The sequence below is a fragment of the Denticeps clupeoides genome, chromosome 6, assembly GCF_900700375.1.
Source record: "Denticeps clupeoides chromosome 6, fDenClu1.1, whole genome shotgun sequence".
Lineage (NCBI taxonomy): Eukaryota > Metazoa > Chordata > Actinopteri > Clupeiformes > Denticipitidae > Denticeps > Denticeps clupeoides.
Genome location: NC_041712.1, coordinates 19,870,565 through 19,893,036, shown reverse-complemented (window position 1 = coordinate 19,893,036; position 22,472 = coordinate 19,870,565). Strand labels below are relative to the sequence as shown.

The following is a 22,472-nucleotide window of genomic DNA, read 5'->3' as shown; positions in this document are numbered from 1 at the left end:
CATTTATTTACATTTAGAGCATTTATCAGATGCCCTTATCCAGAGCGACTTACAATCAGTAGTTACAGGGACAGTCCCCCCCCTGGAGCAATTGAGGATAAAGTGTCTTGCTCAGGGACACAATGGTAGTAAGTGGGATTTGAACCTGGGTCTTCTGGTTCCTCTGCTTCCTAGATCTATTCATAGGCGAGTGTGTTACCGACTAGGCTGCTACTACCACCCCAGAATTAATCCACCCACTCCTCCAAATATGAACACATATATGCCAAGTTGGTAAATAATTTGCTTTTGTTAATATGAAACTTACAAGAGAGATTGTGGATTCACAGCACGTTTGTGTTGATAACACTCAACACAAAGACATGACAAAGGACATTGTCCACCGACCCATAATATAGCGCATAATATTCTTGAGACAACCTAGACAGACAAGTAGCATCCTTTCTTATTGGCTGTATTCTGATAATAATCATTTCAAATTTATATATACAGTACATTAATATACATTTCCAAATTAATAAAAAAGATTGCACCAATACGCCCAATGTTGTTTTCATTGAACTACAGTAACAATTTCAGTTACTATAAAAAATACTAAAATACATTTTTTTGGGGAAAAAAAAAGTGTAAATCAGTACATATAGCTGTTCTCTGCAGTATACAATACACTAATATTTTAGCTATAAATATATAAGATAAGATGATCCTTTATTATCATATATTATATAATAATATAATCAGTGTATGGATATATTTAGTATATGTAGTGTATGTCAAGTATAGTGGCCTATGAGAGCTGAGCTAAATTTTACAATTGTCACAGCAGATCCAACTCGGAACACTGCGTGCAGGCCACACCCCCGTGATTCCCTGCACCTGTAGCTTTAAAAGAGGTGTTACCCCCAGTGTTCCAGGTTCCGGCACAGTATACCGAACTAGCGAGCGGAGGGAGAAGACATTAGTGCTCAACCACTCGTTTAGCATAGTCCTGATCTTGGTCTTGGGTGGAGTTGATATGGAACTTTACGTTATGGTCTCATGTTTGTATTTCGGGTGGTGGTGTGTGGCGTGGCCCTGTGTGAGTGTCTCTTTTCCCGTCTCCACTTTGCCTGTCCCATAGACTATTCCTATATGTTGGTTTGTCCAGATTAAAATAAACAAAGATTTGGTGAAACTTACCTTTGTCTGGCTCCTCCTCTATTTCTGTCTTGTGACAACAATAGTTAAAAAAATGGAGCATATAATTTGTCTTGTGATGTTTATTGTGTTTTTATTATTCATAAAAATACAAAAACAAAACCTGTAAGACGTGATATTGTGCATTTAATTAAATACTATGGTATCTCACAAGAACAGGATAGGTGGTGCCTATGTGCTTCTGGTTATAGTGGTGGCAGACAATCTCCAAATCATAGAGACTAAAGGACACCTTCACTCGCTCGTTGGGTGATGTCAGGAAACACAAAGTGTAGAGAGCGAACTCAAACTCTGGACTAACGCCGATGAAAATGCTGCCTTTGGGTTTGATTCCATTCTTCCAGCTGAACTGCAGGGCCAACACATGCTTGTTCTGGTCAGGCTGGTTTTCAAACGGAGACAGTCAGAAAAGGAACAGGCTTAATTTTTAAAATGAACAGTTGAATCACAATCACTCACGATGGAGCATTACTTTAGTGCAATGTGAATAACACGTGTTTCTGTTTCGAACCTCAGGAGAGTTTGGATTCACACTGTAGCCTTTGTAGTCGACATGTCCAAGCTTCTCCTGAAGATAGAGCTGAATCCAGTTGTGAAAGCCAATGACTGTTCTCCCACCTCGAGTCTCTCCAACAAACACATGCTCAAACCCACAGGAGTCAGGCCTGGAGGGAGGAGGTACTAGTGAGAAATGGTCCAAGTCAGGCCAGATATTTTTTTATTTAATGTAAAAGACTCTTTTGATAGGCCTACACAGAGGAACTAAACAATACTTTTTTAAGTGGTCCATCTAATTTGAGATCCATCCATCCTTAATTGCCATTACTTTGTCCTTAAGAAAGATTTTCTTAAGGTATGTTTAAAGCTAATTTAAGTGAAGTGATTGTCACATGTGATACACAGCAGCACAGCACATGGTGCACACAGTGAAATTTGTCCTCTGCATTTAACCCATCACCCTGAGTGAGCAGTGGGCAGCCATGACAGGCGCCCGGGGAGCAGTGTGTGGGGACGGTGCTTTGCTCAGTGGCACCTTAGTGATTACGGGGCCGCTTCCTTAACCACTAGGCCACCACTGCCCCAATCTGTCCCTTCTGACAAAATGAAACATACTGTACACAGGCCTTTTTTGATCATTACGTTTTCCCAAGATAACTCACAAAAACATTATTTTCAAAAAAGGGGACTGAGGGTTCACCCAACCTGCTGGAGCCTCTCCTGGCATAGAGCTCAAACCAAATGCGATACAGCTGCTCCTTAAAGCCTGTGATGTCCTGAGGGGAGATGTTCTTCTCAACAAGATACTGGTGGACAATCTAAAAAGCACAAGCACATAAATATCTACATATTTTCTGGTTCAGGCGGGCAGTGTTGAGCTCCATCATTTACATTGAGAGTACCTAATATACTGGCCACTTCACCTGTCTGTATGGTAAATGTCATATGAGTAAAGAAATGGTCACTTGGTCACCTTCATGGTGGGCATCTGAATGATGGAATCGAGGAACTTGTGGTTTTCAGCTTCCTCCTCCGGGGTGACAACCTCTGGCTCACCCGTGTCACTCTCGTAGTTGTCCAGCAGTGAGATAAAGGCTGCACACACACATCTGGCTCATTTACTGCTAAACCAACACTGGCAGCCCTCAGGCAGCTGTTTTTGTGGTTCAGCTTTCCTGTTTGCACAGCAACTGTTCAACCCACAGTTCACATCCTCTCCAGTTACGTAAGATACACAAAGATCAAATTCAGAGATTTAGATGTTAGTTACATAATAGGGACAGTGATTATGCCCCCAGTACTCTGAAATGATATGACAGTTTTGTTGCTTCTTTTGATACTCAATCAGGCAAAATGTACAGGAGGAACGTTTGAAATAAAGCACACAGGGGAATTTAACACACTGGGCTCTCACCCAAAAAAGTCTCCTTCTTGAAAATGCTCTCGTCGACAAAAGTGAACAAGGGAGACGCTGCTCCATCGTTATCATCATTCATAGGCATGGCACCTTTAGCTTTTCCCTGCAGGTGAGAATCACTGTTAACTCTTAACTTTGATCAACCATAATTTTACCAACACCCACATATCATATCGTTGAGTAGGCCCCAGCGGGTCATTTAGAATGGGAGCTGGGGTCAACACATCAGTCACCATTTTTGCACCATTTCCACAAAAGTTGGAAACAAAGTTTGGGTAGGAGGTTCACATCCACAATAATGCAGGAGCCAGCAGAACACTGGCCGGATTATGACACCGAGAACATGATTCATCAGATCAGGACACCTTATTCCACTGGGTGGTAGTAGCTTAGTGGGTAACACACTCGCCTATGAACCAGAAGACCCGGGTTCGAATCCCGCTTACTACCATTGTGTCCCTGAGCAGGACACTTAACCCTAAATTGCTCCAGGGAGACTGTCCCTGTAATACTGATTGTAAGTCGCTCTGGATAAGGGCGTCTGATAAATGCTGTAAATGTAAATGTAAATGTGGTCATGCGGCCATTAAAACGCCTGCATCAAAGAAAACTCTCCCATTCAGACCAGGGACCTGGTAACAAGCACAAATAACGCTGACCTCTGACCTCTGACCCCCGGTATTCATGATACAGAGAAAACTGCTGTTGAGATGCATCATGGTAGATATAAGCACAAAGGAAAACCGAGCCCTGCTGGGAGGAGGGAGAAGGTTCCACAAGGCAGGAATTCTCTGTTCGCTGGGTTAACCATATGCCATGACATTTATACGGCAACTTTTGCTTGACTCCTATCTTAATCTAACCTGCTGCACTGACCGTTCCTGCTTTGTGGAAGACACCCCGTTTGAAGGAGGAGAACTACCTGTAGAGAGATGCGATAGTCTTTCCCTGGCTTGAGACGATTAACATCATTATCCCAAAGTTGCTGCACCATGGCAGACAGTTCATGGTCTCCCTCAATCATTTTGTGCTCCTGTTGAGTTAAAAAAAAATGTTTCTTATTAGTAATTAAATAATACATCAATGTTTATGACAGCATAGAAAATACATACAGGAGTTGTGAAGAGGCACATTTAATTTTGAAAGAAGTTCCTGATCCAGGTTTTTTTAAATCTGTTTTTTTTATTCAGTCTGAATATAATTGCTTTACCAAAATGTAAGTGTTTTTATGACTGTTTTTCCATACCAGCTATCACTCGGATTAATTATAAACTGGAATGTTATTTTAAACCATAAAAAATTTTATAAAAATTCTTTTTGGAATTTATTTCAGTAAGGTAAACTCAAGTACTGAGTGTATAACAGAAAATGCATTTCTGAAGTTGGGCACGTCTGCATTCTAAATCATTTTTATTGGCTGTGTTCTGATCATTTCAGTTGTAATCCTTAATGTTTCTTTCATGCCTAATGAAAATGTTCATTTTTTTATCGCTAGAAAAAAATGCCAATCTAAATTTGCTGGACAAAATTAACGTGTAAATTACTACATATAGCTCTTCTCTGCAGCATACAACACGCTGATATTTCAGCTGTAAATACACAGACTCGACACTATTAAGTCCACCCACCGTTGCTGTCCTTGGGTCTCCTGATGACTTTATTGGTGGCTGGTTGTTTGGAACAGCAGATGATGCCCTCTCTCCAGGGTCTGGTGTTTCGAGTGTTTCAAGGGGAACTGGCCACCTTTACTGGTGTAGTAGCGGTGGCTCCAGGCGCTGGCCAGGGGTGGCACTCCTAGCCCACGAGGACAAGCCATTTTAATGGGTTGTCCAGTGTCAGCAACTCTAGCCAAAGGGATTACAGACTGTGGGGCTTTTGAATTTCATGTTACAACATGGACTCTCACCCTTTGTTTTCCCGCTGGGACATTGTTTTTTTGCAGTAGGCTCTGTGTTCTCCTGCCGAACCCTCCAATCCCCACCCTACCTGCCCATTACAACACTGAGCATGCTTTCCACAGAAGAACTCTGTATTTCAACACATACAACGGGGGACATGGAGAGAGTGATGACAAAAGCAAAAGCAGACCTCTGAACGCTGGACACCACCAGCAGAGGGCTGTCACAGGTCCTCACAGGAGGGAATTGAATTTGTAATTGAATTTAACTAACGCATAATCTGTCAAATAACATATGGCCGATTTCACACGCTGCTTTGCTTCAATAAAATAGAGGTGTCCATTACAGTAATCACAAAAGGAGCACTAAAAGAATAATGACACATAATTGGCCACAAGTTTCAAAATAGTGTGTATTCTGAATAACATTATATTTAGACTTGAGCTGCATAACATCTGCATAAAATCAAAGCCTTGAGACAACAAATCTGATCAACAATGTTGCCGTTTGTACGTGCTGAGTGTGATCAGTAGAGTTAGGGCACAGAAAGGAAAAAAAAAAAAAAAGTGCACTGTGTGCATGCAGCACGACGCCTAGAGATGTTGCCGCTATTCGTCTTCATCGCTCCACAGTCCATCCTCCTCAGCGGCTTCCACTCCCTGGAACAATCTAGAAAAAAATGGAGACGAAAATCTTCCTGCATACTGAGGCCAATAAGTGAGATTCTACTTTGGACGAAAGAGACAAAACACACTGGTACTCACTGGTTGAAACAGGGTGAGGAAGGGTTGTTGAAGTGGCTGTAGGGATTCACCCTGGACAGTGTTCCCAAACACAGCCAACAGAAGTACTGCTTACAGGAGGTGCAGGTCATCTTATTGCAGCCATACACTTTCTTTAAAATGATAAAACGATTGGAAATCATTAAAACCGTACTATACCTCCCCTAGCCTTCAAACTCATCACAGGACAGGTATTCTCACCTGTATATTGGTGCCACAGCGAGGGCAGTTCTTGCAGTTCTCCTGCAGCCAGTCCCTGCTGAACGACTCCTCCACGGCTCTCTGGATGACCTGCTTGCCGTAGCGCTTCTCCAGAAACTTCTTAACCTCATCAGTGGCGGACAGGTACTCGTCCCGCAGGCCCCGTAGCTCTTCTGCACCACACGAAAAAAAACGCACGTGGTTGTTATGACAACTGCATACAACTGCCAAACCCAGTTTGAGCGAGTATTAAACCAAAAGTGTACTGGGAAAGGTTCTTCACTACAATGTGGTATAACACACAGCCTTGATTCTGTGACTGTACAACTGCTTGTGCTTCCTCACCTGCACTAGCCATGCAGTGGGAGAGTCCATGGTAGCCTCGCTTGCAGATGGTGCAGAAGGCATACTGGCAGGCGGGGCAGATGCCCATGGTGGTGTCCGGCTCCACCATGACAGCCGTGCAGCACATACGCCGAGGGCAGTAGACCACATCCGCCATGAGGTCAAGGCTGGACTTCAGCAGGAGGCGGTCGTAGCGTGCAAACTCTTCCTCGCCAACCAGAAGCTTCACCTGTGCATGAAAAACAGGACGGTTACGGGATGAGCACGTGTTGCACCAAGACGCTGAGCTGAAGATGCTGCAAAACAGACGCAGAGGAGACACTCACTGTACCTGTGAGGGTGTAGCAACAGAGGTGCACTTGGGCTCTGGGCAGTTAAGGCACTGGACGTTTCCATCTCGTATCTGGATCTGGAAATACTCAGCCATGCAGGTCTTGCAGTAGACATGCTGGCATTCCTTAAAGTATAAGCAGCTGGAGCCCAGCTTCTCTGTGAAGCAGATGGCACAGCTAAAGACCTTCCCGTCAAACACTTTCTGCCGCTGAGCCTCATCAAAGTCAAGAAGCTGAGGCAGAATGTCAACGTGGGGGTCCACTTCCTGCACGGCTCGGGGATCCAACGGCAACTCCGATTTGCACTTCTCCCCCAGACCATTCCCAGGATACTTCTGACAAGCCTCATTCCTCTTCCGTTCCGACTGACCTGGGATGGTTCTGACCACGTCTAGAGATGACTGGATGTCAAGGAAAGCAAAAAACTCCTCCTTCAGGAATTGGATCCAGGTGAAGAGGATGACACTGCCGCAGTTCTCTTCCCATAATTCATCCAGGCGCTTGCAAAGTGCTGTTGTCTATACATACATGACAGGTGAAACTGAGGAGAAGAAGACGAAAAGGTACTCAACGTATGATGATCAAAATTACCTGAACCCTTGGAAGCCATTTGGAGCTTAGCGTGAAGATAGGCGGCGATGATGAAGGGTAGTTTGCAGGGAGTTCAAAGCTCAACACCAAAGGTGGCAAGAAAGATACAGCATATTCGGTCTTTTCCCCTCCTGCGCAAATTCATCACTTTTTGTCATTTACATGGTTTGACAAACATAATTTCTTTCTATAATGATAGAAGAAAAAATATGTGCCATACCCTTTACGCACAACTTGAAATCCAGAGGAAGCTCCAAAGACACGTGTATCTCACCCTCTTGACCCGATTCAGCCCTTCTGAACTCCTCTTTATCGTAAATACTGGCTAGGGCAAGCAGTTCATCTACTTGGGCTTCCTGATCCTCCGACATTTATACTACCAAAAAAAAAAGAGAAAAGAAATAAGATTTAATCTACTTGGTTAGTTTTTTCATACCTCTCTCACACCTTCTATTTTTGGGAGGTCCCTGATCACTGCGAGCCAGAAACATTGGAGGTTCTAACACAAAGTTGGCCTAGCGGATAAGGAAATGGCCCCGTAATCGGAAGGTTGCAAGTTCGAATCCCGAACCGCCAAGGTGCCACTAAGCAAAGATACCGTCCCCACACACTGCTCCCCGGGCCTGTCATGGCTGCCACTGCTCACTAAGGGCGATGGGTTAAAATCAGAGGACACATTTCGTCGTGGCACCATGTGCTGTGCTTCACAATGACTTCATTTTCACTTTATGACCCAGACGTCCCCAGTCACATTTGTAAATCAATGTTAACGTTCAGTGAGATGTTATGTTATATTATAGTTGATTATTGTACAGTTTTGCATACAACGCCTTTCCACCACTGACTTCTTAATAAGTACTTCGAGGATTTAAACACTCATCTTTCCTTGGTTGTCACACCTCATAACACAAATATATAGTGACAACAAACAGTGGGCCATTGAGATTTTCTTATTTCTTAAAATAAAAGCAATAATTAGCGACTATTCCTTCACTGACAAGACAGGATTCAGCCGCCTGCTAATTCTTTTCTTGTATACTGCCATTGGGGGCTGAAACTACGTGCAAATGCGTACCATTCTCAGACACGTAAATATCTCACTATGATGTATTATATGATTCAAACATTGCATGAAGTAAAAAAACAACAATTTTACACTGCGCAACGCCAGATCCTCAGGTTTAGCCAAGTAGCTATGCTAGCGGGATACGAGCAAGGCCGTGGCTCCAGGTGACAAGAGTTCGTTTACTACTGAACATTTTAACACGACCTCCGATTGACAACGTCGCCCGGTCACGTCGATACTACGACTTCAAGCTTCACTTGGTCATATAACCATGCGATTACCTTATTTTCTAAACACATAAAGTGAGCATAAAGTCCAGCAACATGAAGCAGCAGAGCTCAACTACGCCCAGTTGCAAGACAGCAAGCCCCGCCCACCTGTTCTTGATTGGTCAGTAAGTACCTCTCCCAGATCCTGATTCGTTGAACGTTTTCTCCCTTACTTCCGTGTGAAGGTTAACGCTTGCTTCGCTAAACACTTTTAATTTTGATGTGGTTTACTGTCATCTAAACGTAGATTTGCAGTTAAATGTGGTGGATTTTGATGCTTAGTTCAATAACATCCATGATAATATATTGGTTTTAATATATAGAAATAAAGAAAATAGGTCATTTCTTCCTCACCTCACTTTCCCTTTCCATTGATCAACTCTGTCCTATGTCAACTAAACCCAAAAGGACTTCTCCCCCTGCACCCTGGCTCTCCGATACATTGCGTAGCAATCGAAGAGTTCTTCGAGCAGCGGAGAGAAAATACAAGAAATCTCAACTTGACTCAGACCTACTGGATTACCAGAATCTTCTGCGCAAATTTTCTACTAACCTCACTACTGCTAAAACTGCTTTCTACAAAACAAAACTAGAAGCCTCTGCCCACAACCCTCAAAAACTCCACAACATCTTCTTATCCCTACTCAACCCCCCCGACTTCCCCTGCCCCAACTTCATTAACAGCTGATGATTTTGCCAACTTCTTCACAGGGAAGATTGAAAAAATCTGTGAGACATTCTCCACCACTAATCCTACTCTTCCCTCTGAAAATTCGACAACTACTCTAAATCAATTTTCTAAAATCACATCTGATGAAATCATTCAGATTATTTCCACAGGCAACCCAACCACCTGTCCACTAGATCCAATACCTTCTGCAATGTTTCAAACTATCTCCCCTGACCTCATCCCTTTCATTTCTTATATCATAAACGGCTCAATCTCATCTGGCCACGTACCATCCGCCTTCAAAACAGCCAGGGTTCTTCCAATCCTAAAGAAACCCACTGCTGATCCTACAGACATTAACAATTACAGACCAGTTTCCCTCCTCTCGTTTCTATCCAAAATCCTTGAGCGCTGTGTCTACAACCAGCTATCACTCCATTTATCACAGAACAACCTCCTGGATCCTAACCAGTCTGGCTTCAGAACAGCTCATTCCACCGAGACTGCCCTTTTGGCGGTTACCGAGCAGCTACATGCAGCCAGATTGGCAAAACTGTCATCAGTTCTTATTCTCCTTGACCTATCTGCTGCATTTGACACCGTTAACCACAAGACTCTCTTGTCAATCCTGAAGAGGCTTGGAATTCGGGGCTCAGCATGGCAGTGGTTTGCTTCCTACCTTGATGAGCGATCTTACCAAGTGACTTGGAAAGGATCCACCTCTACCTCACGTAGACTCTCCACTGGTGTCCCTCAAGGCTCGGTGCTAGGTCCTCTCCTTTTCTCCCTCTACACGAGATCACTTGGTGAGGTCATTTCCTCACATGGATTATCCTACCACTGCTATGCTGACGACACACAACTCCTCTTCTCCTTTCCTCCCTCTGATCTACATGCTGCTTCCAAAATCTCTGCATGTCTAACAGACATCTCGTCTTGGATGGCAGCCCATCACCTCCAACTCAATCCCACCAAAACTGAACTAATATTCATTCCAGCAGATTCTTCACCACATCAGGATCTTGCTATTTACCTAGACAACTCGCAGCTCTCTCCTTCTGCAACAGCCCGCAACCTTGGCGTAACAATAGACAACCAACTCTCCTTCTCAACTCACATCAGCAATCTTTCCCGCTCATGTAGATTCCTTCTCTACAATATCAGACGAATCCGCCCTTACCTGTCAACCCAGGCCACCCAACTACTGGTTCAGTCCTTAGTAATCTCACGACTGGACTACTGCAACTCCCTTCTAGCTGGTCTACCTCTATGTACCATCCGACCTCTACAACTCATACAAAATGCAGCAGCACGACTGATCTTCAACCTTCCCAAATTCTCCCATACCACCCCTCTGCTACGTTCCCTTCACTGGCTCCCAGTAGCTGCACGCATCAGGTTCAAAATACTGATGCTGGCCTACAAAGCCAAACATGGAGCAGCACCATCCTACCTCACAGCCCTCATTACACCTCGCACTGCACCTCGTCTACTCCGAGCCTCCAGTACTGCTCGCCTGGTCCCTCCATCTCTGAAGGTAAAAGGAAAACATTCATCCAGACTCTTCTCCGTCTTGGCCCCTCGGTGGTGGAATGAACTTCCCCTCGAGGTCAGAACAGCTCAGTCACTGAGCACCTTCAAACGGCAGCTCAAGACCTTCCTCTTTAAAGAATATTTAGATTAAATTGTAATTTTCTTGTCAAACTTTGTGTACAGAATCTACAACAGAGTGAATTAAATAGATGTATTCATAGTTGGGGTCCTAGTGAACCGGAATTGATCTCTTCATCGATGGTAACTTGAAAGCACGTTGTAAGTCGCTCTGGATAAGGGCGTCTGCCAAATGCCGTAAATGTAAATGTAAATGTAAAATGAAGGAATAAGATCACAAATAAATTTAATTTAGAACTGTATGGCAGTATTTAGAATAAAATCCCATAACTTCTCTTTTCTTGCCAAAATAGCCTGGGAATCACAATTTAGTAAAATTGCATAATAGAACAAATTTGAATATTCCATTATTTTAGTGTTCAGTGTGTACATTTGGTGGAATTCTGAACCATAAAATTGACTTCAGACTGTGATACCTATGTATTACAAAATCTAAGTAAATGAAGATAATGTTTAACAAATTGGTTATAAAAATGCACAAAAAATGTTGCACTACAACACTATCAATGCCGAGAAAACAAGCCCTTACTTTTAAAGCCTGATCACAGCTCTAATGTGAAATGCACCTTTAAGACTAGTTGTGTTATGTGGTAGAGTGGAGCTTTCCACCTGCATTTGGGTGATTTACTTGGATGGATGCGTTATACACCACACTGGTACTGGGCGGCCTGTAATAATTATTGTCACCAGGGGCCAGTCCTAGCCTGTTTGGTCGAACCCCCCAAGACACACACACACACACATACAGAAACATAAAACCTAGTTTTTATGAATTATATATTAACTTTTTTTTTGTAAAATCTGTTGTCAGAACCACTTTTCTTGTCTGTCTTCCACCAGTGCTAATGTTCAGTATCAACATCCATCCTCCAACCCGAGGATCAGCCCAGTGTTAATTAATGGAGTTTACACAGCCTAGGATAAATGAATTGTGACATATTGAACTTGGATTGACATTACTGTAAGACTTCAGTCCAGCAGCAGCAGCAGTAAGCCAGACTGGGGACCTTGCACTCACTTCCTGCATATTTGGATGTGATAGAATTTAAGAGTACATAATGACGCTACTTATTCGAATTGTCTGTTCTACCTTAAATACAACTCAGCAGGCTGCAATATTTATTTTACATCAAAATATCCATATTCATCATAAATCTATGTGCACATGAGCAAAGTTCCCAGGTCAGTTTTACAGTAAAAACGTTTTGGGCCAGAAACGTATTAGTTGGTATTAGTTAAGTAGTGAGGTTACAGTGGTCGAGAGCCTTTAAACTGTATTTCTTTTTTTGTTTTTTTTTGTAAAAGAATGCCATTCATCAATCCAATGCACAGATCCCACGCAAAATGTTCAGTGAAAAGTGTTGGGCCAGACAGACAAGACTTGATACCATTTTTAATAGTTCAGAATTTTGATTGGGCACAGAGATCACCAAGCACAGATTTTAAACATTCTTCATTTCTGAAACAGATTACCCGGCTGTAAGCCTCCCTGACTGATACCCCTACCGGCACCATATGGGTAATATATATTGCCAATGCTGCCTGTAAAAATCGCCATTGTTACTTTCTCTTTTGAACAAAACAGTGTGTGTGTGTGTCCTACTCAGGAATAATGTTGACAGCCAGGGAAGGGTGCACTTGAGGGGCCACACATCTTGTACATTCTTATTATGTTCTGAACAGAAATCACCTTGTTCATCATCTCACTTATGATGTCTGGGGGTTTAAAGTTATTTGTGGTTACATTATTTCAGAATTAACGTTTAAATTGTGAAGTGGGGGGGGGGTGTCATGACACATTTGTTGTTGGGAAACTACTGTCTTGCCTTAGCTGTTTGATGAAAACTGATGAATAGTCTTGCACATTTCCTCCATTCTGTGAGCCAGTGACTGCAGATAAACCAAAAAAAAATCTGATCTAGCATCATTTATAAAATGGGTGAGATATGATGCAGTTGTTTATGCTTGTAATTCTACAAAGCAACATGTTCAAATGCTTTAGACATTAAACGAGAAAGCGTCCACGGTTTCAGAAACTCACAAACACAGAAGATGACACGGGACGTTGGAGAGGAAAATGTATCAGTGTTACTCCTTTGGTTTTAAGAGTTAACAGGTCTCTTTAAACAAACTTTCCACAGCTCTACACCAAATTCTTATTTATTATGCTGATGGTGAACAGGGAACGAAAGAGAATATGCCTCTACCCCTTACTGCAATGTAAATATATATATATATATATATATATAAAAAAACAAGAATTTTTTTAACAAAAACTATAAAGAAAGGCAGACTTGTTGTGCCTACAGCCTGAAATAAAGTAACTGAATACTACATCAACAGAGCGGACAGTTCACTCACTTCATGTTTGTACCTCTAACATTCATCGCTAGCGTTCAAACCACTGACCTCCTGCAGCTCTCTGTAATGACAGGTGTCTGAAAAAAATTATAGGTTTATCAATAAAGAAAATATTTGTATCTCATATATATAAGATGAGAAATGACCCATTCAACAATCCAGAAGACATATCCCTCTATTGCAATGGACTTAAAGCCAACATGACAATGACTTCAAAAAAATTCCAGAAACGCAACACACAGAGCATATCACCACCCTGCGTTTGCTTTTTTTTTTTTTCTTTTCTTGCAGCAGGGCAATTGATTTTAATGTCAAAAACAGCCAAATCTGAATAGTGGGGTAGGGGACGCCATAACGGCACATTAAGAAAGGTTACACTTTAATAAGCCAGACAGTATCGAAACAATATGTTTGTACGCTTCTTTATAGTGTGTGTGTGTGTGTGTGTGTGTGTGTGTGTGTGTGGAGGCGAAAGAGGCGCTGGTCAGGGAGGGGCATGGGTGTGGCCCGCTGAAGCTCAGTCAATATCCATCTCTGGCAGCTTGGTCTCTGTGTTTTCTGAGCCTTGCTGGGCTGGTGTGCCCTTGTCTGGGCTGCCTGCTTGAGCCTCAGTGTCCTCCTGTCCATTAACAGGGCCGTTCTGCTCTGAGGTCTTCTCATCCTTGGGCAGCTCCACTTTGGGTTTGGGCTTTGTGACAATGGGGTTGCAAGCAGAAAAAAGTTCCTGCACAGAACAGGGGCAGGGATTAGATGGAGAGATAGTAGATATCAATATATATTAGAATTAAATATTTGATTGTTATATGGATGTTAGTTGTCTGTTTAGCATGTTTATGCAAATACATTTAGTTTGGGGATCAATATATTGCCATCTGTTTTGTAGATTGTTAATATATTACCCCTCAATATTTCAGCAAGTTACATCTAAAAAGTAAAAGCAACCAAGAGTTGACAGTAGTAACAGGGTGTGGTACCTTCGTCCTGGCCTGGATCTCGTGGACTTTGACCACAGGCTCCACAGCGAGATTCTGTTTGCTCTGCTGATTCATTTTGCTGTTCATCCATATCATGGCCTCACTCGCAATCTTGTCAACCTTGCTGATGTCAGCTTCATCCAAGTGCTCGTACAGCTCATCCTGGAATTCAGTGAACGAACACAAGGCTGATGTTGAGTCCTGAGCATGAACTGTATTTCCATGCTCAGGAAGTGAGGGGCAACACCCTTTTAAACATAACCAGATATATAAACTCTGATCATAGTCAAGCAGGGTCCATGGGCATGCTGCCCAGTAAGAATTTTTAATAAATAGAACCTTAAAAAGTGTACATTCAGATTAATTTTGAGTGAATAAATGTTTTTGTGACAACACTCAAACCAAGTATAAGCCTATATTGTCAGTAGTGTCTTTGTGCAGAGCACCAGATCTCTCAAGACCCTAAGCTTGGTAGGCCTGCTCAGTAATCCATCCCTGCTTTCAACTAGTCACTTATATTCCCACCTATTGCTTGACTAAGACCAATGATAGTAATTGAGCCTGAACCCGCCAAGATTTAAAGCTCAAAATGTGCATTGCTAATTATAGTTTCTGCAGTCAAATCGGTACACCCAAGGTGGCACCTGAATGCTACCAGCCCAGTGAACATTTAAAAATAATATTAGGATTTATCGAATTGTTTGCACACAGTATTTTATATTGGACACTTATTTAAATTGTGTACCTTTTAAGAGATAAGGGACATACCTTAGTTTTATAAGCTTCTACAATCTTCATGTATTGCTGGATTTGTTTTCCAAGTTCCTCAAAAGCTTTTGGTCTGTCGGCAGCCTCTTGGTACCTCTCCTTGATAGGGTCTCCCAGTTTCTAAGCAACAAACCACAATCATTGGCTATTACAGATCATATGGAAACACTCACACAAAGAGTTAGAGTTCGCATTCATTCCATAGTATACCTTTAACTCGGCCAGCTTGTCTATGTATACTTGTTTCTGTTGGTCCTCCCCATCTTCATACAGCCAGTTCTCAGTGTCCTCCAGCTTCAGGGAGAAAGAGGCACTGTCCTGTATCCAAACAGTTAGACTAATTAATAATAGATACTCATGGAATTATCAAATCAAAAGGAAAACAGTATCAGAAACAAAACGGTCACGTTATAATAAACCAGGCTTCTGAGGCCATGCCCAGGTCTCTCACCTCCTCACTGACAAACTTCTCAAGTGTTCCATGCAGTTTGTCTCTCATGTCATAGACATACTCCTCAACAAAGTTCTTGGCATCATTGCGCTCCTTCTCCAGCTTGTCCTGCATAATCATCTTACCCTGGAAGAACGTAACATAGGAGACCATTCATGTATAATAGTTTCAGTACCTCTCTGAAATGCTCAGTCCACAGATGTTTGGGTAAATAACGTCAGGATGAAGGAAACATTACCTCTATCTCCACAAAAAGATTGAGCACGTCGCCGGTCAGCTGTCTGTGAAGACTGTTATCAATGGGCAGGTCTACAATTTTTGTCTTAACTTTGGCCTTCTTGGCTTGAGGAGGCTGGTCATTCTTCTTCTCCTGTTTCCCATCATCTGTCATTCCTGTAGTCTAGAAAAAGAGAAAGACCACCTCAGCTGAGTGCACAGGAATTAGTAGGGCGACTACAGCAGATAAGAAATCTCAGAAATACCTCCATCTCCTCTGTGTCGGATTTCTTGTCTGCATTTTCCTTCTGGTCCTCACTCTGCTCTTTCTGTTCTTCTTGGTCAACTTGCATCTTGCCCTAACAATGAGCCAAAAAATATATTTCATATAGAAACAAAATATTTAGCAGTAAAGGATCCAGAGGAATGAATGCAAGAATTCATATACTTATGCTCAGATTTTTTTGTTTAAATAAATTACATTCGACTTTCCTTTTTGTACCCCCACTACTTTCAATAAGAAATAATAACAAAAACATTTTTGAATTTGATCTCTGAAGGACCATGGTCATCAACAGATTTTAAACAGATTTAAAAATCAATAAACTTGTCAAATTACCATTTGTTTTCATCTGTAATCAGGCACAGATTGGGGAGAAAATGTTTTGGGATGTTATCTTTGATTAAAAGGTTACAGACCCCAGCCCATTTTTTTCTTCATGATTGAACATTATATAATGAATGATCAGACATAAAAATATGTATTTATACATACATAATTTTTATTTATTTATTTATTTATTTTTTATTAAAAAGGAATGGAACTGAACAAAACCATACAATAAAAGGTAGGACACAAAAAAAGCCCAGTAAACTAAAACATGGTATAGGCTAAACAGCAGCAAAGTAATCTACAGACAACTGTAAAAAGTAATCTACAGGCACTGTGAAGTCACCAAAACTATAGCTTCCTCTTCCACTGCATTCTGTTCAGACTTGTTCCAGTCCACACGCCCCACTTCCACACTCATTCATTGAAACTGTCAATTTCAACCGAACCGCACCCATATTGTGAAAGAGAGACCAAGCCAGAAAGAAGAAGAATAAGTCACCTCATCCTCCTTGCTGGGTGACTCTGTATCCATAGGCTCCTCCCCTTCTGCAGGTTTGACAACCTCTACCAACGAGGCGCTGGAGACACTGAAAATCCCGTGCACATTCACACGAACTTTCACCTTCACCTTTGAGCTCTCACCAGAGGCTTGGGGTACCACCTTCTGGATCATGAACTTACCTGAAGACCAAGAAAAATCTAAATCAGTTTCACACTGTTCAACAATACAAGCAACAATAAATAAATAAATGGTTGGTATATCAGAGTTGAATACCTATTGAGGCATCAGGGCAGGACAATTCCTTGGGGCAGTTGTAGTATGCTTCCAGAGAAAAGGGATCTTTTCGATAAAATGTCAGCACCTTGGAGAATGGTGCAGGGTGGTTCTTAGGGAAGACCTCACAGTCACTGAAATTGGAGAAATAGTAATAAAAATTTAAAAAATCTTGACAAAAGTAGCTATAGTAGCTATGACATTCTATAGCTAGTCAAACTAAAAAAAGTGCTCTTAACTGTGCTCATACAGCCCTTTACCACAAAGGCTCAGGCTAATTCTGAGTTGGTTTCATTGGCACATAATGGTCTACATCAAAGGTTTCCAAACAATTGTAAACTAGTATGTACAGGTCTTGGTTTTCATAGTTAGTATAGCATAACGCTAATGACGGTTTTCTTAAAAGGTCCCAATTATGATTTTTTTTTTTTGCTCTTATATAGGTCTTAGTGGTCCCCCAATAATATATCTAAAGTGTCTTTCCAAAATGAAGCTGTGGTGCAGAATTACAGCCACTTTTAACAAGTCCCACAATGAGATTTCCTGAGGAAGCACCATTTGGTTTGTGTTGCTTTAAATGATCATGAGGAGGAGAGAGGCGGGACGAGGAGGTAAGTGGCCAACACCATGCACAAACCTCAATGTTTGACAACCAGGAAGTTGTGTGAGGTTCGACACACTGGTTCGACAGCGCCTTGTGTGACTGAACTAAAAAAATGTTTTAATTAAAATCACTGACCAAATGCAATGCTTGCCACATCTGCAAGCCATGACTGTCTGTAGTTACTTTAAGGGAAGGGTGGGAAATTCTCTGGGCAAACAAAGCATGAGACACGAGAGGTAACCTTTCCCCTTATGATGGCATAAGGGGAAACATTCCAGATGAATGTGAAGCAGACTGTCCACAGCACTCTTTACACCTATCACCATTTCTAGCCACTGCAGGACCATAGACAGGCTTGGGAAACTCGTATTACTGTTAAATAATCTCACAAAGTGAAATTTTCATGATAGGGGACCTTTAAGACTGTACAGCCTTTTATGGATGAGCACAAGCACTAAACAAGCCCTGGAGGGCCCTTCAGTTCAGTCTGACTCCTACCTCAGCCCCTCTTCAGCGGCAGAGTTCCACTTGAGGGAGATGGGGTAGGGCACCACATCCGTGATTGAGAACTCGCGCACTTTGAAGGCTGGTGACAGGATGGCACACTGCGGAGCACAATTAATCAGTGAAAAAAAAAAAAAAAATTACATTTGACAATATTTCTAGCGCAAATGTGTGTATGTGTGCTGGGGCAGGGGGTGGGTTCCGCAGACCTGCAGTGCACATCCTCTAGCTACGGCTTCATCTGCGTTTAGAGTGGTACTCAGCTCTTTGCCAAAGAATTTGCTGACTCGCTCTTTGACAGCCGGAATCCTGGAGGCTCCTCCTACAATCTCTACAGCATAGATATCCTCCTTCTTCAGCTCTGGAACACACAGGGGGTAGAGTGAATAGATGGGTTCATTGCGCAGGTGGGAAAGGACAGCTGGTAGCTGTTGACCGCAGCTTTTGCTCCCAGCAGTGCCGTTAACTGTTATACTTACTGGCTTGCTCCATGATGCTGCGCAAGGGAGCCTCCACCTTGGCCAGCAGCCCGGCACACATCTCCTCAAACTGGGTTCTGGAAGAAGAGAGTCAGGAACTATTATTACACCCGGGCCACATGCGAGGACGCACACGCAGCTGCTGCATTACACACCACTCGCAAGCAGCCACTTACATCACCACACGCGCGCTAAGAGCAAACATTTCCTGTCCCCCCTAAACCGGCTGTTTAGAAAAAAAAAAAAAAAAAGCTGGTGTACATATTACACCCAATCAGACATACACAAATGCCTGTGTAAAATGCTTGGGGTTGCTAGGTGACTGACCGATTAAGCACGGCAGATACATCAATGTCGTTCATGAAGCACTCGATGTTGAGGGGGAGGTCGGAGGAGTTCGCGCTCATGAGCTTTTTCAGCTTCTCGCATTCCTGGAACAGACGCACCAGCGCCCTTGGCTTTGAGGAGACATCAAGCTTGTATTTCTTCTCAAACACCTCGCAGAAGTGCTTCACCAGGATGCCATCAAAGTCCTTCCCTCCCAGCTCAGCATCATGTGCTGACGCCAAAATCTAATGGCGAAAGGAAAGAGCAAAGATTTATTTATGCAATGGCTGATTAATTCTCAATGCAAATAACTGTTCCCATCATAGTTTAATTTCTTTTTAAATTAAGAGTAAACTTAAAGTTTCAAATCAACCTGCACCTAACAAAAGACACCAATTTATCTGCATTGAGCCCTGGTACATATGAGGAAAAAAAAGGTTATGTTTTTGCCCATATGCTTTGAGAAATTGTATTCAGAGTTACTCATATATAAATCTCACAACGTTGCTCATAAACAAAAAAAAGACATCAATACGGGAGACAAATTATTGACTAAGAATAAATAAAAAAAAGCTATATACAGCTATACTATTTTCAAGTGCCTTGAATTTGAATACCTTCAGTTTTCCTTTGTTGAAAGCACACGCAGACACCTGGTACCCCGCATGGCCAAGGTCCACGAACACAACGGTCCTTGGCTTCTCTTCAGGACCTGGGAGATCTTGCTTGTAGATGCCATAAGCCAGAGCAACTACAGAAAAACCATGACCATGAACATCAAGAGCATGAAGGTAAAGCAACAAACATTTTCATTGAAACCATAACACCAGGGACACAAACCTGCTGTGGTCTCATTCATGAGCCGCAAACAGTTGAGTCCAGCAATCTGTGCTGCATCAACGAGAGATCGCCGCTCAGCATCAGTAAAGAAACTGGGGACCTATATGTAAAAGACAGTATATCATGTAGGAACAAGATGACACACACTGCTGTTTAGAGTCCTTCCCAGTCATTCAGCAAAAATCAAAACATCCCTCAACAGCCGAGCTGATGCCAAGAATCACAATGTAGACTCTTCAGCTTTTCTGTATACATACCGAGATGACACAGTCAGCCACCGGCTTCTTAAGCGCAGCTTCTGCAGTCTCCTTCAGTTTGGTCAGAAGCATAGCAGAGACCTGCTCAATGCTGAACACCTTCTCTTCATCCATGTACCGAACCTTCGAAAGAGAAAAGCAGTCACAAAAACGCACCTCTCAACAATTTGCATTAATCTCATATCCTTACACTGAACAGATGTTTACCTTGATGCCAACTGAGCCATTGGGCATCTGACTGAGGTCATATACCAGGCCGGGCTTTGTCGACTGCACATACGGGTCATTGAACGCCCGTCCATGAAAACGTTTGAATGCTTGAACCGTGTTTTTGCAATTTGTTACCACCTGTTGAAATAAAATATATTAAATAAAAAATCACCATACATTTACATTCTCACAATTAGTAACCAAAAATGTGGGACATACCTGGTTTTTTGCTGCAGCTCCAATAAAACGATTATGAGGGCCAAAGGACACAAATGCTCTGTGGAAAAGGAATATGAACACATGTACTTTGAAAAGAGGCACTAATCTGTTTAATCCACAGATTTGGGGTGTAAATGAATTTGGTGGATTTGATGTGCAGGGCTGCAGGCGAAGTCCGTGAGGATCATAAATCTGACTAGCACCAGCACAGCATTCATATGTTCAGGTGTTATTTCATAAAAAGTATGCTTGATGCACAAAGGCAATAGTGGTTTAACTGTGTGCCTTTAGCGATGTCCTACTGGGCTTTATTATCCTTGCCGCATAAGTCAGTGGCCAAAACAGTGGTCCACTGTAAAGCCGCACATGCCGGTTAACCAGCATGTTCAAGCAATATAAATGAATCAGGTTCCCATAGACGATTACCACACCAGTAATAACCTAAAACTTGAAAGCACGTTGTAAGTCGCTCTGGATAAGGGCGTCCGTCAAATGCCATAAATGTAAATGTAAAACCATTTGGCAAAACCTACCATAGCAGAGACAGAAGAAAAGACTTCCAGCACTAGTTACGACCTTTACCTTCAATTACCCAACCTAGTTAACTGGTTTAATACGTGTCCGTGTTGCCTGGAAAGCTATTAGTTGCTGAAGGCTAGATAAATAACAAGGTTCTTGTGAACATGAACGTGGAGAGCGACTTTTTGTCCCCTCGGGCCACCTAAAGGCCCAGGTTAAGGCGCTCGCTGGAAGCGCGCATCTGCGCAGGCGCGCGTTCGCCGCTGGAAAATTGCTAGAATATTCTCGACTGTGACTGGCTGCAGCCTTCCTGCCTGCCTACGCCGACGAGCGCACACTTACACGCTGTGTTGCTGCAATTTCACGCACCATTACGTTACGTGGAGCGCGTTTGATCTCGGATAAGAAAGCCCGAATTAGCGCGTAAAGAAAATGGCAGCGGGCAGACAGTGAAGTGTCAGGCCCGAACACGAGACTTAAGCCCGGGGAGACGCGTGTTAGCTTATAGCTTCGCAAAGAAGGCCCCCACTCCACCACACATGGCGTCAAAAGAACCACGCAAAATTTAGCAGCTGCGAATATTAAACCAGTTAGCCATTTTTCAAATCTCAAGTCTATCCACGTACGCTCTTCTGAGGGCCGGCACCAGCGAGAACGAACGAAGCGGGCAATAAATAGCATTTACAGGACTTGTTCCCTATCGATTAAGAGTACAAAATAAATAAAGTCGAAAGGCATTTCAGTGAGGATTGTGCCAAAATGGGTTTTACTTACGGTGTGCATCGGTCACTGTACTCGTTCGCTATGGTCTCGATTCCTCCGGATCGGGCTACAGCAACGTAACAGCTCTGGAAACCAACATCAAATCCCACTACTGACATTTTCACTTGGTATTTGGTCAATTAAGGCGCTATCCTGCCACTACGGGTTCAATAAAGTCGCGAAACGCGCTGGTAGCAACACGCACAGCCCGCGAAAGATATATGCCTAAATAAATTAGAGGCTTAGCTTTTTATTCATAACCCGCCGCTAATGGACCTCGCTGCTCATGCGGTTAGCACCGGTTACTGCTCGCCGTACCGGCAGCTCTCTGCGTGATAACGCGGGAGTTGCGCACTTCTCGCGAGATTGGGGCTGTTCTAGATGCCTCTGGACCTTTCGGCCGCGTTCGATCGGCCACGGGCTTAAAGGCGCCGCGCGAAATCAGCTCTAGCCAAATAATTTTATTTACTGAGGAGTAAACAGCCTTTGAGATACGGCAAGGCATCGTAACACGGAATTGACTCATTAAAAAGCCAAATATCAAACCTGAAGGCCATCAACACCTGCAGTGAATCATATTTTACATCATAAGAATCATAAGTACATAGAAGAAAAAGTCGGTGGCTAAACCATGCAGGAAACTGATTGCAATGAGC

General features: G+C 42.8%; 3 protein-coding genes across 4 annotated transcripts; all 3 read right to left on the bottom strand.

Moving 5' to 3' along the window:
* Window positions 1-1,250: 1,250 nt before the first annotated feature.
* On the bottom strand, window positions 1,251-5,260 carry endou2 (endonuclease, polyU-specific 2). Its single transcript, XM_028982948.1, has 7 exons — window positions 4,741-5,260; window positions 4,035-4,145; window positions 3,110-3,215; window positions 2,669-2,790; window positions 2,401-2,513; window positions 1,709-1,862; window positions 1,251-1,579 (listed from the first exon to the last, which is right to left on the bottom strand). Exons 2-7 carry the CDS (start codon window positions 4,134-4,136, stop codon window positions 1,328-1,330), a joined length of 849 nt encoding a protein of 282 aa, XP_028838781.1. The 5' UTR covers window positions 4,137-4,145; window positions 4,741-5,260; the 3' UTR covers window positions 1,251-1,327.
* Window positions 5,261-5,408: 148 nt separating this feature from the next.
* On the bottom strand, window positions 5,409-13,427 carry LOC114792087 (E3 ubiquitin-protein ligase RNF14). 2 transcript variants are annotated; one of them, XM_028982947.1, is made up of 9 exons: window positions 13,299-13,427; window positions 12,764-12,827; window positions 7,482-7,637; window positions 7,262-7,392; window positions 6,670-7,188; window positions 6,339-6,567; window positions 5,994-6,166; window positions 5,775-5,905; window positions 5,409-5,679 (listed from the first exon to the last, which is right to left on the bottom strand). In XM_028982947.1, the coding sequence occupies exons 3-9, from the start codon at window positions 7,630-7,632 to the stop codon at window positions 5,619-5,621; spliced, it is 1,395 nt and encodes a 464-aa protein (XP_028838780.1). In that variant the 5' UTR covers window positions 7,633-7,637; window positions 12,764-12,827; window positions 13,299-13,427; the 3' UTR covers window positions 5,409-5,618. The 2 variants fall into 2 exon arrangements, with proteins under 2 accessions (XP_028838780.1, XP_028838779.1); XM_028982946.1 differs by lacking the exons at window positions 12,764-12,827; window positions 13,299-13,427 and adding an exon at window positions 8,609-8,711.
* On the bottom strand, window positions 13,082-22,155 carry LOC114792086 (heat shock 70 kDa protein 4-like). The gene is made up of 19 exons (XM_028982945.1): window positions 21,829-22,155; window positions 20,536-20,593; window positions 20,314-20,454; window positions 20,107-20,229; window positions 19,850-19,949; window positions 19,627-19,760; window positions 19,010-19,254; window positions 18,683-18,759; window positions 18,413-18,564; window positions 18,198-18,304; window positions 17,096-17,229; window positions 16,820-17,001; window positions 15,974-16,066; window positions 15,730-15,891; window positions 15,492-15,617; window positions 15,251-15,358; window positions 15,041-15,160; window positions 14,273-14,434; window positions 13,082-14,022 (listed from the first exon to the last, which is right to left on the bottom strand). Exons 1-19 carry the CDS (start codon window positions 21,933-21,935, stop codon window positions 13,816-13,818), a joined length of 2,538 nt encoding a protein of 845 aa, XP_028838778.1. The 5' UTR covers window positions 21,936-22,155; the 3' UTR covers window positions 13,082-13,815.
* Window positions 22,156-22,472: the final 317 nt, after the last annotated feature.